The sequence below is a fragment of the Calypte anna genome, chromosome 3, assembly GCF_003957555.1.
Source record: "Calypte anna isolate BGI_N300 chromosome 3, bCalAnn1_v1.p, whole genome shotgun sequence".
Lineage (NCBI taxonomy): Eukaryota > Metazoa > Chordata > Aves > Apodiformes > Trochilidae > Calypte > Calypte anna.
Genome location: NC_044246.1, coordinates 36,541,500 through 36,556,728, shown reverse-complemented (window position 1 = coordinate 36,556,728; position 15,229 = coordinate 36,541,500). Strand labels below are relative to the sequence as shown.

At 44.8% G+C, this 15,229-nt stretch overlaps 1 protein-coding gene across 2 annotated transcripts in view; it reads left to right on the top strand.

Moving 5' to 3' along the window:
* Positions 1-4,369: 4,369 nt before the first annotated feature.
* PDE10A (phosphodiesterase 10A) overlaps positions 4,370-15,229 on the top strand; it is a 180,374-nt gene continuing 169,514 nt past the window's right edge. The window contains exon 1 of one of the 2 annotated variants that reach the window (XM_030448590.1): positions 4,370-5,544. In XM_030448590.1, the coding sequence (XP_030304450.1) occupies positions 4,695-5,544 (850 nt within the window). In that variant the 5' untranslated portion in view covers positions 4,370-4,694. The remainder of the gene's footprint in view (positions 5,545-15,229) is intronic. The other variant, XM_008504991.2, reaches the window with a different exon arrangement.

The window sequence follows — 15,229 nt, the reverse complement described above, 5'->3', positions numbered from 1 at the left end:
TGGGGCTTTATTTACTCACCTCTAGAGCTTGGGGTTTAGCTATATTTATCCTTTCACTCCCTCTGCCCCTTTTTCTAGCAGGTTGCCTTCTCTGTATTTGTGGCTGTTCTTGCCTCACCCACGTTCAGGTAGTTAGTTCCATCAGCTCCTCTACTGCCATCATCCCACATTTTTCTGAAGTCCCTTTCTCCATAATCTGTCTTATTCCTTACTTATTTCAAGGAGTCAGTGATACATCATAGAAAGGACTCTTAGGATATAAGGATGATGAGGGAGATAAGAGGATTTGCCAGGCAAAAGAGTAGGACCAGATAAAAGATGAGTCACTGTCCATGTTAAAATGTAGCAGATAAGAACTGCTACTGGACAGGTGTTGTGTTTTCAGTTGGATTTAATGCCAAGCTGCCATTGTTACAACTTGCTTTTACTTTTTCTCCACAGTGTTTTCCTTCAAGTATTTTGATTAAGATTGCCAAATTATTGACAAGCAGGTTTATTTGTTGCTTTCAAACCAGGCCTGTTCGTCTAAGTCCAATATATGGTAGACCTCCTGGTGCCTTCAGTAGGCACTCCTCTTCTGAACTCTTGTGAAATCATATTTACCAAATATAACCAAAGCCTTTTGCTCCTTGTTGCACTGGCACTGTGCATTCATACCAGAACCCTTGCATCTGATGGTAGTGGATGCATCAGAGTATTTTAATTTGCATTTCTTTGTGTTTCAGAGTTGTGGTTTAATCATTTTTTGGGACTATTTAGAAAACCTCGCTGTCTCAGATCATAAAAAAATCCTATTTGAGCAGGCAAGACCTTTCCAGTAAATGACGTGGGCATATGGTTAGCACCATAGTCACATTAGTGACATCATTACTTGGTGGCAATGGAAACTGTCATGACCTGAGTAAGCAGTGAAAACTTATATTGACTGATATAATTTGGGGAATGACCAAATGTGATTCATCACTAATTTATACCGAGGTATTGAGGTGGCCACCAAGAATATTTGACTTATCTGCAAATCTGTATATTTTAGAAATATATAGGTACAGAGCTTGGAAATTAATTTTCACTGTCATCTAACTTTTCTTCTGTAATTGCTTTTGCTTGTCCAGCCAAGAAGCAGATGACCAATCAGGTATGAATTGCCAATGGCTAATGAATAATAATTATCAGATGACCAGTTTGTAAATAACCCTTAACCTGAAAGCTCTTTGTCTAGAATATATGATGATTTCTTAGAAATCAAAATGTATTTTCACTGGTTTGCTGAATATACACACACATATTTATACAGGCACTATTCACATTCCTTGTTCAAATACACAGATATCCAGTTTCAGGCAGTGATATTTGAACAACTATAATATGGATGAACGACAATTGAGGAATTTAGCATAAATTAGCATAACACAAAAAGATTTCTACAATTATAAATTAACGATGTAAAGTTTCAGTAATTTACTCTCGATATTGACACAATTTGGGACTGTCTAAAGGAGCACCTTTCAGTTTTTCAAGTGATTAGTTCTTGTTTGTGGTTTTTTAGTCAGACATTTCAATCTGATTATCTCAATTTTAACATTTTAGTAAATGATTTTCTAATAAGAACTTGCTAAGCAAATAGGCTGCAACAACAAAACACAATTCACTGCAGTTTTGTTTCCATTAGCTAAGCTTTTTCTCAGAGAATTAAAATATTTGCTGGATCTCTAGTCATCCTGCTGCAGTTATGAGAGAAAAGCTCTATATGTAAAGTAGGTAAGTAATGGTTGGACTTAGGAAAATAAAAGCACCTCACACAAATCGATATATGAATTTGAAGTTATGAAACCTATGATAAAGTCATGTGTACTACAAGAAAATGGATTACAGAAGCAGTTTTCTGTATTTTACTTCAGGATTTTTAGGCAAAAGCAGGTTGCAGGTGAAAACAGTTCAGTAAAACCTCCCTTTGCGAGTTTTTTTTTTGTTTGTTTTGTGGGGGGGTTCTTTTGTTTTTTTACAAGCCTTTGATCTTCTTTAACGTTTTAAACCTATTGCAAACTCTGGATTGTTTCCTAACATTCAACTAGACGAAAATACATTTTAATTTGAAAGCCTTATAATTTTAGAGGAATATCTTCTTTTGCAGCCTTCCAGATTCGGAGCGATACAAAAAGACTCTAACTTTGACTGAAGTTAGAGTGTATTCTAGTATCCAAAGAATGCCTGAAATACTGCATATAAAATATTTGAACGAATTAAAGTAAGAACCAAAAGAGTAGGTTTATATTGTTTTCAAAGCAGGAGTCAAAAATCGAACGAGCCGAGCTTAATTCTGAAGGAAAACGGGAAGATTGCGGTAGTTGGACGGGGATTCCCGCAGAAGCCTGCTATCTCAGCCCCGCTGGCGCAGCCTCTGGAGTCTCACCGGACGGCGCGGAGGTTTGATCTCCCGAAAGACAGAGGAGGAAAACAGAATATCCCGCGTTTCGGACGCTCAGCTGGCAACAGCAGTAAAAACAGCTTTTCTGCAAGCGTCTGCAACGATGTCCGCGGCCCCAGCTCTCATCTCCCCTAAGGAAGGGCAGCCCCCGCGCCGGCGAGTCCCCGCTGCACCGCAACCAAATCTGCCGCTGGGGCACGGCGACAGCCCCGACCGGGTTGGCACCGCCGCGGCAGCCGCTTCTGCACTCACTGGTGGGCGAGAGTGCCGAGAGAACCTGCTGTCCACCTGCAGGACGCTCTTCCCTCCTCCCCGTCCAGGCTTTTAAGGAGAGGAAGCCTCGGCCGAGACGGCCCGCCGTGGCGCGATGACACTGCGGCGTGGGTCGGCCCAGCTCCACCAGAGAGGCCCAGGAGGCGTCCCCGGCCGAGGGGATGGGTGCTGAGGCTGCCCTGAAGGGAGATGTGTGCTGCCAGCCCCGCGATCGGGCAGGAGGCTTTGCGCTTCTGAATCCCCTCCGAGGGCGAGGAGCCCCACTGCCCGGCAGCCGCCCGACGGGCGAAGGGAGCGCAGGGCAGGGCGGCTCCAGCCCAGGTGCGCGCCGCTGCCTCCTCTAGGCAAGGGCACCGTGGGCTCTAGGAGCCGCCCGGGTAATGAACGATCCTCGACGGTTAACGGCGCTGACAGGGATGCGGGGCGAGGGGCTGGCGGCAGCGGGCTGCCCGCGGCCCTGGGGCCCCGTTCAGCTGACAGGCGGCGCGGGGCAATGGCTCCCGAACGGCCGCATCCCGCCCGGCCCGGAGGAAGCGCCGCGGCCGGGGTCGTCGGTTCGAGGGGATCCCCGCCGGCCGCTGGCGATGCTGAACCTCTCTCCTCACTGCCAAAGGCAAACTCCCGTAGCATTGAAGCTACCCGCCCCGCTTTTGGCGGCGCTTGGCACCCAGGGCAGGGCGATTTCGGGGCGAAAACGAAATACGTGGAGCGAGGGCTTCCAGCGCAGCCCTCGGCCCAGCTACGTTTCGAGGTCGCCCTCGGGCTTCCCTTGGCCGGGCGTTCCCCTGGCGTCTTCCCCGCTGAGGGACGCAGTAGCATGGCCCGCGGAGGCGCCATGCCGCCGGGACGGGCGGGCTGCAGCCAGGCTGCAGCCGGGCTGGCGGGATGGGGTGACGAGGCGCCGACTAAGGGGCCACAGGCGGTGGCGGAACGCTTCTTCTAGGGAAGCGCTCTTATTTGGGAGCTGCGGGGTGGTACCCCCGATTCCCCAGGGACCAGGGGAGCCAGGGTGGCGGCAGGCTCCGGTGGTGAGCGCTGCCGCCTCTGCCTGCGGAGTAAGGCCGGTGGCGACCCCGAAGCCACTCCGTACCCCAGGCGAAAGTCTGAGGTAGCCCCTCGGGGAGCCGGACGTCTTAGAAGACAAGGATTAAGAAGTAGGTGGCTGCAGGTGTGTCGAATAGGGATAAGAGGTGTGCGTGTGAGGGAGGTGAAGCAAACAGGTGTGATGAGGGGTGTCGGGGAGGGACCGTGCATCTCTGTACAGGAATGGGGGTGTTGATGCCCCACAGTAACCGAGGATCTAGCGTCTTCATCCCAGGCGCTGCAGGGCGTCTGCCTTTTGATCTCGGTGGCTGGAAATATTTGTTTAAAATAATGAGGCCGCATAGGGAGGATATTTTTCTTGTGTCTCTCCCTTTGCCTGCGTTCCCTTTAGGTAGCCGCTGTGCTGTAGCTCGTGTGTGTGTGTGTGTATATATGTATATGTATGTGTGTGTGTGTGCGCCTGATGATGAGAGAGGGAGGGAGCCTGGGACGCACTGGCCCCGCCAGTGGGCGTTTTCTGGCGGCCGGGGCTGGTGCCGGCAGCGGCACTGCAGTGATTTTATCTGCCTCTTTGCAGACGCGGACGCACCTTCGGGGCAATATTTGCCTCGCTAGAAGAAAATAGAGATTGTTGCCATTTTCTTGCTTTGAATGAGAGGTGGGAGCATGAGGAAAAGCGGACTTTAAAAGGGGATCGGAACCGATTGGCGGCCAGTAGCGCCCTGTCTCCCCCGGCCTAAAGGGGGAACGGAAATGTGAAGATTTTATGAGGGCGGGGAGCCGGGGTGCAGAGGAAATACTGCCCCGGGGTTGCTGGAGGGAACGAAGGACCGACCAGCGGTTGCCCCTCGTTTGGCTCCGTCGTTTTTCGGCTTCCCCTTTCGCTTTACTCCGGTCTCTCTCCTAGACGTCCTGCCTTAAACTACCGCGAAAGGGAGGGAAAAGCGGAAGCATGTCCAACCCGGAGAAGCGGATCTTATCCCGCCCCTCGGCCCCCCTGGCTGCAGCACCCGGGGAAAAGCCCGGCTCCGGCAGCCGCCCGCTCCACTCCCATGGCCAGAGCGCCGGAGGTGGAGGCAGCGGTGGGTCTCCTCCTCCTCCCTCCTCTCCTGGAGGAGACTCGGCTGCCTGCAGCTCCCTCTCGCTCCTCCTAACAACCACCACCAGCAGCAGGAGCCGCGCTGCAGGGACAGCCTCCTCCGCCGCCTCCGCCAGCATCGTCCCTAGAGCAGCAGCGGCTCCTTTCCTCTCTCCAATCCCCTCCTTTTCCTCCGCTTCTCCATCTTCATTTTACTTCTTGCCGCCGCCTCCTCGTTTCCCCTCCTCGTCTTCCTTTAACCTCACAAGTCTCCAAGGGAGGGAAGGAGGAGGAGAGGCAGTCAGAGCGGCAGGAGGAGGAAGAGATGTTGGCGGAGCAGCAGCAGCAGCAGCAGCTCACTTGATCGCCCATCCAGGCAGCAGCGGCAGGAGGAGATTCTTCTGTTCTCCCTCCATCCAGGGCTTGCTGCTCCGCTCTGCAGCCAGCGGCCCCCGGCAGCACCACTCCCGGCTCCTCCTCTCCCCAGCCGCCTCTCGCCCGTGGTCCTGCAATTCCCTCGGTGCTGCAGCAGCAGCAGCAGCCCGCGGCGACGGGATCCGAGGAGGCGACGGCCCCGGCGGGAGCAGGACTCCTAGGCGGCAGCAGCGGCAGAGCGGCGCCTTCTTCTCCTTCTCGTCTCCCCTGCTTCTAGGGACAGACATGGAAGATGGATCTAATTCTGCAAGCTGTTTTAGGAGGTTTACGGACTGTTTCTTGAACACAAGTAGGTACCGGAGCGCCGTGGCCGGCGGCGGGTCGCGTGTATCGCGGGGGGAGGCTAAGGGCTGTGTCCGAGGCTGGGTGCATGTCTTGAGAAAAGGGCATTTCTTTGTGAGTTAGGGAGAGGCGAAGACACAAAGGGGTTGTATACGTGGGGCGTGCGTGGACGCATGGAGGAGCGGCCGGGTGTGTATTGAGGATGCACGGACAAAGGGGATGCTCGAGTGCTCTTTGTGGGAGCTGGCTGTTCACGCTTCGGGGATTTCAGCAGCATTTCGGGATCAGACAACTCTCCGTGTATGTGTGTCAGCCTTTTGCTTGGTGCATGCTTAATTTACTCCGGAATGATAACGCCAGGGAATGGAGACTTTACCCTTTACTTACTTGAAGTCGCAATAAGGGAGCGTTATGTTACCGGCAGCTGACAGAAAAGCGGCGGCGGGGGACCGAAAAGGGAGAAACGTATAGCTTCGGTCTGCGTCAGATCAGCCACACGCCTACAAATTCCATGGCTTTGATCCGGCGTTGGTACTGGACGCCTCTTTCCCCTGGCCACGGCTCGTGGCAAGGCGGGCGAGAAGCCGGAGAGGAAACATGTGCTCCTCGCTGCGGGCTGGCGCTGTACCGGGGATAGTGACCGGCTGGCGGGGAGGGCTGCACGAAGGGCGCATTCAGGCGCTCCGTGAAGGGCGCTTCGACAGCCAGCCTCTTCCGCTGCCGGCGAAACCCTCCCGGCTCCCACCTAACCCCAAACGCGGGGGAAGGGTGCGGGGCGGCGGGAGTGTGGTGAGTGCAGCGGCTCGGACTCTCCGTGCGAGGTTCGGCTGGCGCCCTCCCCGGCCTGGACGGGGGAGCCCAGCGGCAACAGGGGCCGCTGGCCCGCCCGAGTTGCTGGGGCTGCTTGTTAGAGTCAGAGGAGGGCTTCACATGGCAGAAACTCCCCATTCACAGGAACGCGGCTTGGCTCCCCCTCGAGTATCTGTCTAGCCCGGAGCTTGCCGCCGCCATCCCCCCCCCCCTCCGAGGCGGTTCACTAATGCTCCGCGCCCCGCCGGGTGGACATCCCTGGAGCGCCTGGGGTTTAGGGATGAAACCTCCCGGAGTCGGGCTGCCCCTGCTCCCGCGAGCCTCTCCACTCCTGCGCTCCACCGAGAAATGTGCTGGGGTTCACTGTGGTCGTGGGATTAATGTATTTCCAAGTGGAGCGTGTATCGGGGTTGAAATACGTATTTTTAAACCAGAATCTTTTTTTTGCTCTCCTGATGTTTCGATACCTACTGTTACTTTAGTCAGCTGTTATTTGCTGTGGTTTTTTGGTTTTTTTTTTCTTTTTGCCAATTTTGTACATAATAGATTTATGTAGTCAAGTGTTCCCAAACTTACGTATTAGTCTGTTAGCATACTTTTATTAGGTGGCTTTTTGGGTATAGGTGAATAGTATGTAGTTCACACATGTATGTATTTTGGGGGAATGTGAGAAGAACTACAGAAATGTCAGCTGAAACCTCATTGTTTGTCTTGCTGACTTACAGCTTTCTTTAGCACAATAGCCCACAAGTGTGGTAGTACTTGTTCTATTCTAAGGTAGAGGTGAATAAAGATGAATTTGCTTCAATGTCTTTTTGAAACCTTTATTATACAGTTGGTTATGTTACAGAACCACATGCTTGTGTAGTTTTGAGTCCTGAAGGAAATTCTTAGCTCATCCAGTTTTTATTTTATCTTTGTTTGAGTGGGATAGAATGCCATTATAACTATGGTACAACTCTGATGTTTTCAAATAAGTGGTCTTTGGAGCAAGGGATCGAGACAGTGAATGTGTGTCATGTAGGGCAAATCTCTCATATGCTAGACCAAGAAAAAGGTGACGTGGAAAATACCAGCTCTGTTCACAATACCATTTTAAAAGCAGTGGTGAAGTAAGCTCTAAGCTATTTTATGAACATTTGAACACAAGAAACCTGGTCTTCTTTGACTGATTGACCTCTGGCTGAAGATTTTCCTGCAGGCAGGAAAGGAGCAGAATGTTTCTTTCCCCTGTGAATTTACTGACGTCTGAGAAGACATGCAGCCTCTCTCTGTGGAGACACTTTTCTGTGCTCAGCAGACTGCTCTCATGAAACTTTCAAGAACTCAGATGTCTGCTATCTTTATTTCTCTTTTAGATGTGATTGAGACTGGCCAATGGGCTCAAAAGGTATTAGTGAGGTCAGAGGGACATACATCCACCTGCGTGCGTATGTACATAATGCTTACATTTGCCCCCCTCCCTGAGTGATTGCATAAGTCTGATTTCCTTGGGAAACCGGGCTGAGAAAAGGAGTGGAGGGAAGTCAAACAAGATACTGTTCTGTTCCAGTGCAGCTACTGCAAAAAGCACTTGTCCGACTGTTGAGAGTACTGTGCTCAGCCCTGGTTACACTGTAGCCGGAAGGCTATTATTGTTTTGAAGAGGATGAGATCATGTAGAATAATGAAGATAATGTGCTGCATCTCATAGTTTTTGTTTCCTGAATTGTATTTTAGATTCTGTGTCTTACACATATGCACTGTTTGACTGATAAAGAAAAAAAAACCCACCTAAATGTTTTTACATGGAAACTGAGGAGTTCTGGGGAGAGAACATAGATGAGCTCTTTTGGAAGGGAGGTTTAAAAATTACTCAACAGAATCCTCTGTTAAGACCAGAAAACAATAAAATTGCTAGAGATGTAGTCTTTCTCCTGTGAGCTCTTTTGACTTACATGCTCTCCAGTAAAGATTTTGTTTGAAAGTTTGTGATATTAACATTTTAGGCTTTGCAATACTCAGTTTTGTGCTGTATCTGGCTGTTTTCAGATTGCTAATAAAGCACTGGTCTGAACTGCAGAGGCTAATTGGAACTTTGTGTAGTGCGCTGTTTTTCTTAACTGTTTAAAATTTGTAAATTGGTGCATTACATAGTGTTTTGAAAAATTCTTAGTATCTAACATCTTGGACCAATTTTCCAGTGGAATTCTGCCATACTTAGGATACTGTGAGCTGCCATGTATTCCAGCTTTCTGTGAAAAGTCTTATGGTCAGGGGAGCATCCCATGTTCCTTCTACACTCAAGGTCTCTCAAGATGCACATGTAGCTTATTTCATCTGCCCCGTGAGTCTGCTTACAGGTATGGGTATTTTACAGTGTGGGAGCTTTCTGCTCATCGGGGTATTATCAACATATAGATATTTAATGCAGAATTGCCACTTATCTGGCTTTTAATTCTTTTTTTAAATTTTTGGTTTTTTTCCCCCAATGCAGCATAGTTATCCTGCACCTTCATCTGACAGATGCTAAAACTTTCTAATTGAGTAGTACTCTAAGAAAGAGTAGATGTACCAAGGTCTGTAGTGGTGGAAGAAAATAGCAGTTAAGGTTTAAATAAAATCAAAAGTATTATTGTTAACTGTGCTGGCAGGGAAGTTAATTTTGTTTTGACTCCATTTTTTTTCCCTGGTCTGCATATTTATTACTTGCAATGAGGATTTTTTTTAAAGCCAAATGCTGATCCTTAGCAATGAACTCCCCATGTAAATGGTTTGATTTTGTAAATAGATCACCCTTAAAGTTTAGATGCTGGTGTAGAAAATGGAATTGCATCTGATTTTCAACCTTGGATTCTGGTTTCGCATTAATTGGAAACAAAATTATGACTAAAGCAGCGTATAGTTATGATGGTAAGTGATGCCATGCAGCTGTTTCCATCGGGACGGGTGTTTCATAATGCCACATTTTGCATTAAAGTTGAGGAACACCACTATTCCTGGTCTGCAGTATTGCTGTTCTGTTTAGAGGGCTAATGGGACCAACACAGAGGGCAGGTAGCAAGGAATGGCATGGGAAGCGAATGGAAACCATGCAGGCACAAGCAGTTAACAGTGAAGGAGGGTTTGTTGGTCCTAGTCAGGTATTTTTACAAGTGGCTGCCTATAAAGAATGCAAGTTTACATTTGAACTAACTAATCCTCTAACCCCTTTGACTCCTTAGCTCCTCGGCCCATGTTTGCCCAGTGGCTTGGAGGTAGCTCGCACACAGGCTGTGAGAAAAGGAGGTAATGCCTTCGCTGTTAACTCAGTAAACTTGCTCCTTCTCCAAGGTGGACAGTGGAAGGCATAGTTATGCCTGGTGGGATAGTCTAGGTGAGTTGGGAATTTTTTGCCACCTCAGCAAGAAGGATGGCAGCTCATGTAAGTTGATGACTTACATGTGACTTCTGGCTCCGGTCACCCTGTTCATGTCCTTAGTCCTTTTGCTCATATTTAAGCAAAAGCTTAAAGATGAGTTTTTATTTCAATTTATATATGACTTAGTGACTTGATTTTTGAAACAGTCTTATAAATACTTATTTTCACTAGTGATCTAGTGATCTAGGGCATATACATGGCTTACTTGCTTTTAAGTCTTCTGTTGTACGTATGAGTACAACAGTACCTTTTTTCAGTTGTAAGATTTTGTGCTCCATTCTAATCCAAACCTAGCACTTTCTCAGTATTCTCAAATCATGAACTTAGTTTTAGTTTTGTGTAATAATAATATGAGTCTGTGTTTGTGTGTTTTTTAATTTGGTAATGGCTTAATGCAGCTTGTTGACTGATGTCAACCTTGTCTGTGATTAAAACTGTATTTCAGTTTGGTGAGACTAATATAAGCTAAATTTTTAAAGCTACTTTAAAAATATTTAAATATTTAAATATTTAACTTTCAATTAATCATGTTTAAAACTTTAAAATTTAATGTTCTGCTTTTTTGTTTTGTTTGTTTTTATGATATTCTAGTTTTGCACTTTTGGCACTATTGTAGTATTCTAAAACAAAGCTAAGATCAAAAGTAAAAAAGAAAAATACAAAAAGAAAAAGGACTACTTGAGGGTTTTTTAATGTTTTTATACTCCCTCTGCTGGCTGTTTCAATTACAAGTACCTGTACTCGAACTTTGTTACTGTTTTATCGAATGAGCAGTAATGTGTATTGATTTCAATCTGTATTAAAAATGCAATAGAATTCATAATTGTTAAACAAAGAAACACTATTTTCCAGAACCGAAAATTTTATATATGTTTGTGGAGCAACGTTTTAATTTTTTTTTACATCTTATGTTGATTTGAACTCTAAAAACAGTTGAATCTTTAGTTCAGGGGCCACATCTTCACTAGTGACTATCACAGAAATAACAACTCCTACATCGTTCCAAAAGATATAGTTACATACTCCAATCATTTTAATGAATTTACTGCCCAGCTTTGAAGAATAGCTGTGGCAAAACCTAAGTAATCATGTTTTGTTATGCTAAACAGAACCTCGACCAAAACTATAATTTACAAGTTTGACTTAAATCCACACAATTATCTGCAAGGCTAAACTTAAAGTATTCTGCAGATGCAACTGATAATTTATTAAGATACTGGTTTTAGTATACTAGCATACAGTAGTGTTCATCCAAAATATTTATAGCATTCAAAAATTACAATTCTTAGGGCCTTCAGAAATCACGAAGAAAGATTGCTGTACATATTCTTGAAGTGAAACCATCACATTCCTTGGGTGTCAGTTATGGACAGAATGGCTCAGTATTTCTTGCTGGTATTTCTGCTGAAGATCCAGGCTTTGGTATGTCATCCTGTCCTCACTTGTGCTCCTGCTTGACTTCTGACTGTCAGTATGCAGAGTGTTGCTTACTGATTGACGGCTCCTTGCGGTACTTTGTTTCTGTGCCATCTGAAGGCTCTCTCACAGCTCAGCCTCACTTGTTTAGTGGGATGTGACGAGTTGACGTGATTGAACGTAGGAGCTGTACTGGATCAAGCCTCAGCTTTGAATTTTTCTATTAAATTATGCATTTTTTTTCTGCTGATGTGTTTCTTCAGGGTGAGGAAACAGGATTTTTATCCTGGGAGGTGGGCTTTGCCCTGCCTTACCCCTCCTTTTGTCCCCTTTTTAAAAGCCTGTGAGAAAGTGGTAGACTTCTGTGGTTTCATCATCACTTCTTGTTAAGCTGTCATAATTAGCATGGGAGGAACCAGCTTGCCCGATGTTTATTGAAGACTTTGGCTTCTGCTGTGCCAGACAGTGTATTGATATATTGCACACTTGAATGAAATGGTTCAAGAGGCAGAAAACAGACTCACAATTGTGACCTAATTCACAAATGAACATTCCAAAATGCTCATTATGTGTTTGTTTTACACTGGAAAAGGACAGTCTAGTTAACAAGTTTGAAACTTTGATGGTAAATTGATGAATTTTTTACTTTACTGCTAGTGCACAGTAGCAGTGCTACACTGTGAATGCTTTATTTCAACTTGGATGTATGCTAATTATGTTCTTAGGGGAAAAAAAACCCACCCATAACTTGACAAGAGTATGAATTAGTTGAAAAAAAGTGTATAATTTCCATATTTACAAGGAACTCCTTTATTTATGAGTTATATACCTTGTTCCCAGTTATTCGTCACCACAGGAAGCTTTCATAACTCCAAGCTCCTTAGCACCTGGTCATAGGTGGCATTAAGAAGAAAAAGATACTGTGCTTCCAACTTTTATATTGTGTGGAAAAGTACATGGATACCATGTTTTGTCTGTGTGAGTGAGATTTTTAACAATAAGATGTAGGATCATTAAGAGATGCCAAATCTTCTGGTTCAACAGGGCTAGAACTCTGGTCTTTGTGTTACTAGAAGCTTTCTGGAGGAGTTCTGGCCCAAGGATAGCAAAAGAGAAGCTTTTGGATGTTACTGCATTTAGAAAACTTGTAGTCTGGTTTCTAATTAAAATAATATCAAAAAGCTTTGACATAGGAGCAGCCATAGTAATCTAACCTTTGAAGCTGGGACCCAAAGAATAGATTCTTGAGATCTGAGACCAGTTAATCCACCTTCCATCTGGAAAATGAAGATTTAATGCTTTCATTAGCACTTATTGATCGGATTCCTTGTTTCTGTGTTACCAACAAACTCCATCGTGCAGCTGAACTGTATTTCTCTTAACAAAGTTTATTCAGCTGGTAATAATTCCAGCATTCTTCCTTCCTCTTGCCCTTCTACTTGCATCAAAAAGAAACTGCTTAATGTTAAGGCACAAATGGTTCCTAAAGGAAATAAAAGTTTTGCATCTAAAGTTCTAACAATTTTGTACAGGAACTGCACATCTCTAATCTTTCGAATTCCTCTGTACCTAAAATAGCAGATATTCCTAGCTGCTGACAAGCACTGCCACAGTCACCTTAATAATACTGTTTACTTTGCTTCACCCTGTGGGGAAGTTTCCTAACTGGCAGGAAAGATGCCACTTTGTTTGCCCTTGATATTTTAGTAGCATTTTTACAACACTGGAGTGTTCTGCTGCTTCAGAGAATAAGATGCATAGCATGAATTATGGTGGCTAAATGTGCATCCTGTTTATTCTTGTTTTTCTTTTCTTCACTGCCTGATTTTAATTTCCTCACTGTATTTTTTCCATACTGTCTTATTGTACTTCCAAAGTGGCTAAAGTTACTACTCTCTCTTCTAAGAGTCTTTGAATTAGTAACTTTTTAAAAAGTGTGCCTCAGTGTTTCATTAACGGTTTTTTTTCCCCTAACACATAGCAGTTAAGTTTATTATAACTCATTATTTTAGTCACAGTGGGATTTTTTTATGTTTAGATTTTGATTTTCTTTCGTGCATATACAGATACCTTGGCAACTTCTCTGGAGTGAATTCTTTCTTGGAACATAGCTCTGTCGGCAGTGCTTTCTTTGCATGGTGTTCTCTCTCTTTCAGTTGTGTATCTGTATTTTTGGCTTAATATTAGTTCCTCCTTGTCCACTCATCAGCTTATTTTAGCTGATGTTTCCTTCTTGATTGCTGAATTGTGTTGATTTCGTTCCTTCCTGCAGTGGGCCTGTGTCTTACTCTGTTGTTTTTACAGTTTTCTTATTTTCCTCAGCTGCTTTGGTCTGGGAAGGCACTGCACTGCTATTACTGTTCTTTTGATGTAGTTCACTTCAGTTGTATTCCTTATTTTTTTTATTTTTAACTTTTTGTAACGTCAAATTTTGCATGGCAGTTTGAAAACTCTTGCTATGTGTTCTGTATTTGCAGTGACTCATTGCATTTCCTAATCTGCCACTGTCTGCCCAGCCCAAGTGTGATGTCAGTAGAGATTATTTTTTTACTGCTTTTTTTTTTTTTTTTTTTTTTTTAAGCAAGTGTAGGACTGATGAAAGTTACTGTTTGATGTAACAGGAAACTGAACTAATCTGTTCTCAAAACAGGCACTGCCTTAGCCAGTATGCTCAGGTTTCATCGTGTCAGGCTCCTGTGTCTCACTCTACTGAGCAAATCGCTTTTGTCTGGATGTGTCTCACTGTTCCTGTTTCTTCAGACTCCCAAGAATGCTACCCTTGAGCATTTGCTTTTTCATGAGTCTTGAGTGTGAAATGTAATTCTGTGGCCTTCAGTTCATGATTATGAATGCAAGAGGGTCTCGGGATTAGAGGTGCCCTTTTGAGTAGTGCTTTCAAGAAGTCTAAGGGTATGGGTGAACTGCAGTCTCCCAATATTTATAGAACAGCTGGCTCAGCTCTTGTGGTGGCAGAGAGAACAGGATCAACTGGCATGTTGTAGGAACTGTCATAGGCTGTTTGAGGGTAGGAATGTTCTTGTAGATTGGCTATTTATTTCTAACCTTTTTTTGGACTTCCACTGGAACTAGATGCTGTGCTTATAGCTGTTCAAGCTCAAGCCCTGTCCATTCTTCTTAGTTTTTAGTGTGTTCCTTCATCCAGTTTAGACCCATGCCTGACTGCCTGCTTGTATGCTGGGAGAAAAGAAGGGGGAGTTATTCCCCAGAGGCAGTGGGAATGGTACTTTTCTGGCCTAGTATAAGGAGAGGAGTTGAGCTTTATGGATGAAAGCTGGGCCATGCCCTGTTACTTTGTGGCTCTGGGCTGTTTTATTTACCTGTATAGAGACATACAGACTAGCAGAGGAACTTTTTATAGTGTTTGTGGCACTAGAGCAGATCCTCTTTCTATACAGACCAAGTTCTCCTTAGTGAATAAACCACATTCTACAAAGTCCTGAATGAAAGATGTGTCTGGTGAATAAGGGGCCATTGCTGGAGGACATGGCTTGCTGCCTGACTGTGCAATTATTTAACTTGTCTGTCTTTGTTCCCTAAACTTGCTGCTTCGGAAGGCTTCTTACAAGTTGTGGCTAAAATTTGTAAATGAATGTTCACAAGAGAATGAGAAGGCCCAAATTTTGTCAGTTAACAAGGATGTGTGTACTGCTATCACATATTTTATGTTAATGAAAAATAGTGGAGGCTTATCCATCTAGGGCAGTAGTATTGAAGGGGCAGAAATCAGAAACAGAAAAAGGACAAGACTGGAATGGGAAGATAAGTTTAACATTTTTATTGCTCAAAGGAATGCGATTACAGCTGAAGAAAATGTTCATCCTTATAGGGAAAGCTATTTATAAACTCTGAGAGGTTTCTTTTGGGGTAGATGAAAGACTTGATATGTAAATATCTCTCAGCAAATCATCAAATTTTGAAGAAATAATTTTCCCTGAAGTGTAAAATTATAGGGTTTTTAAGTGTGTGGGTTTTTTTTCTTTTTAATGTCAGGAATGCTTTTTTTTATGCTTAACTCTAATATTTTACCTATCTTTAGAAATGACAT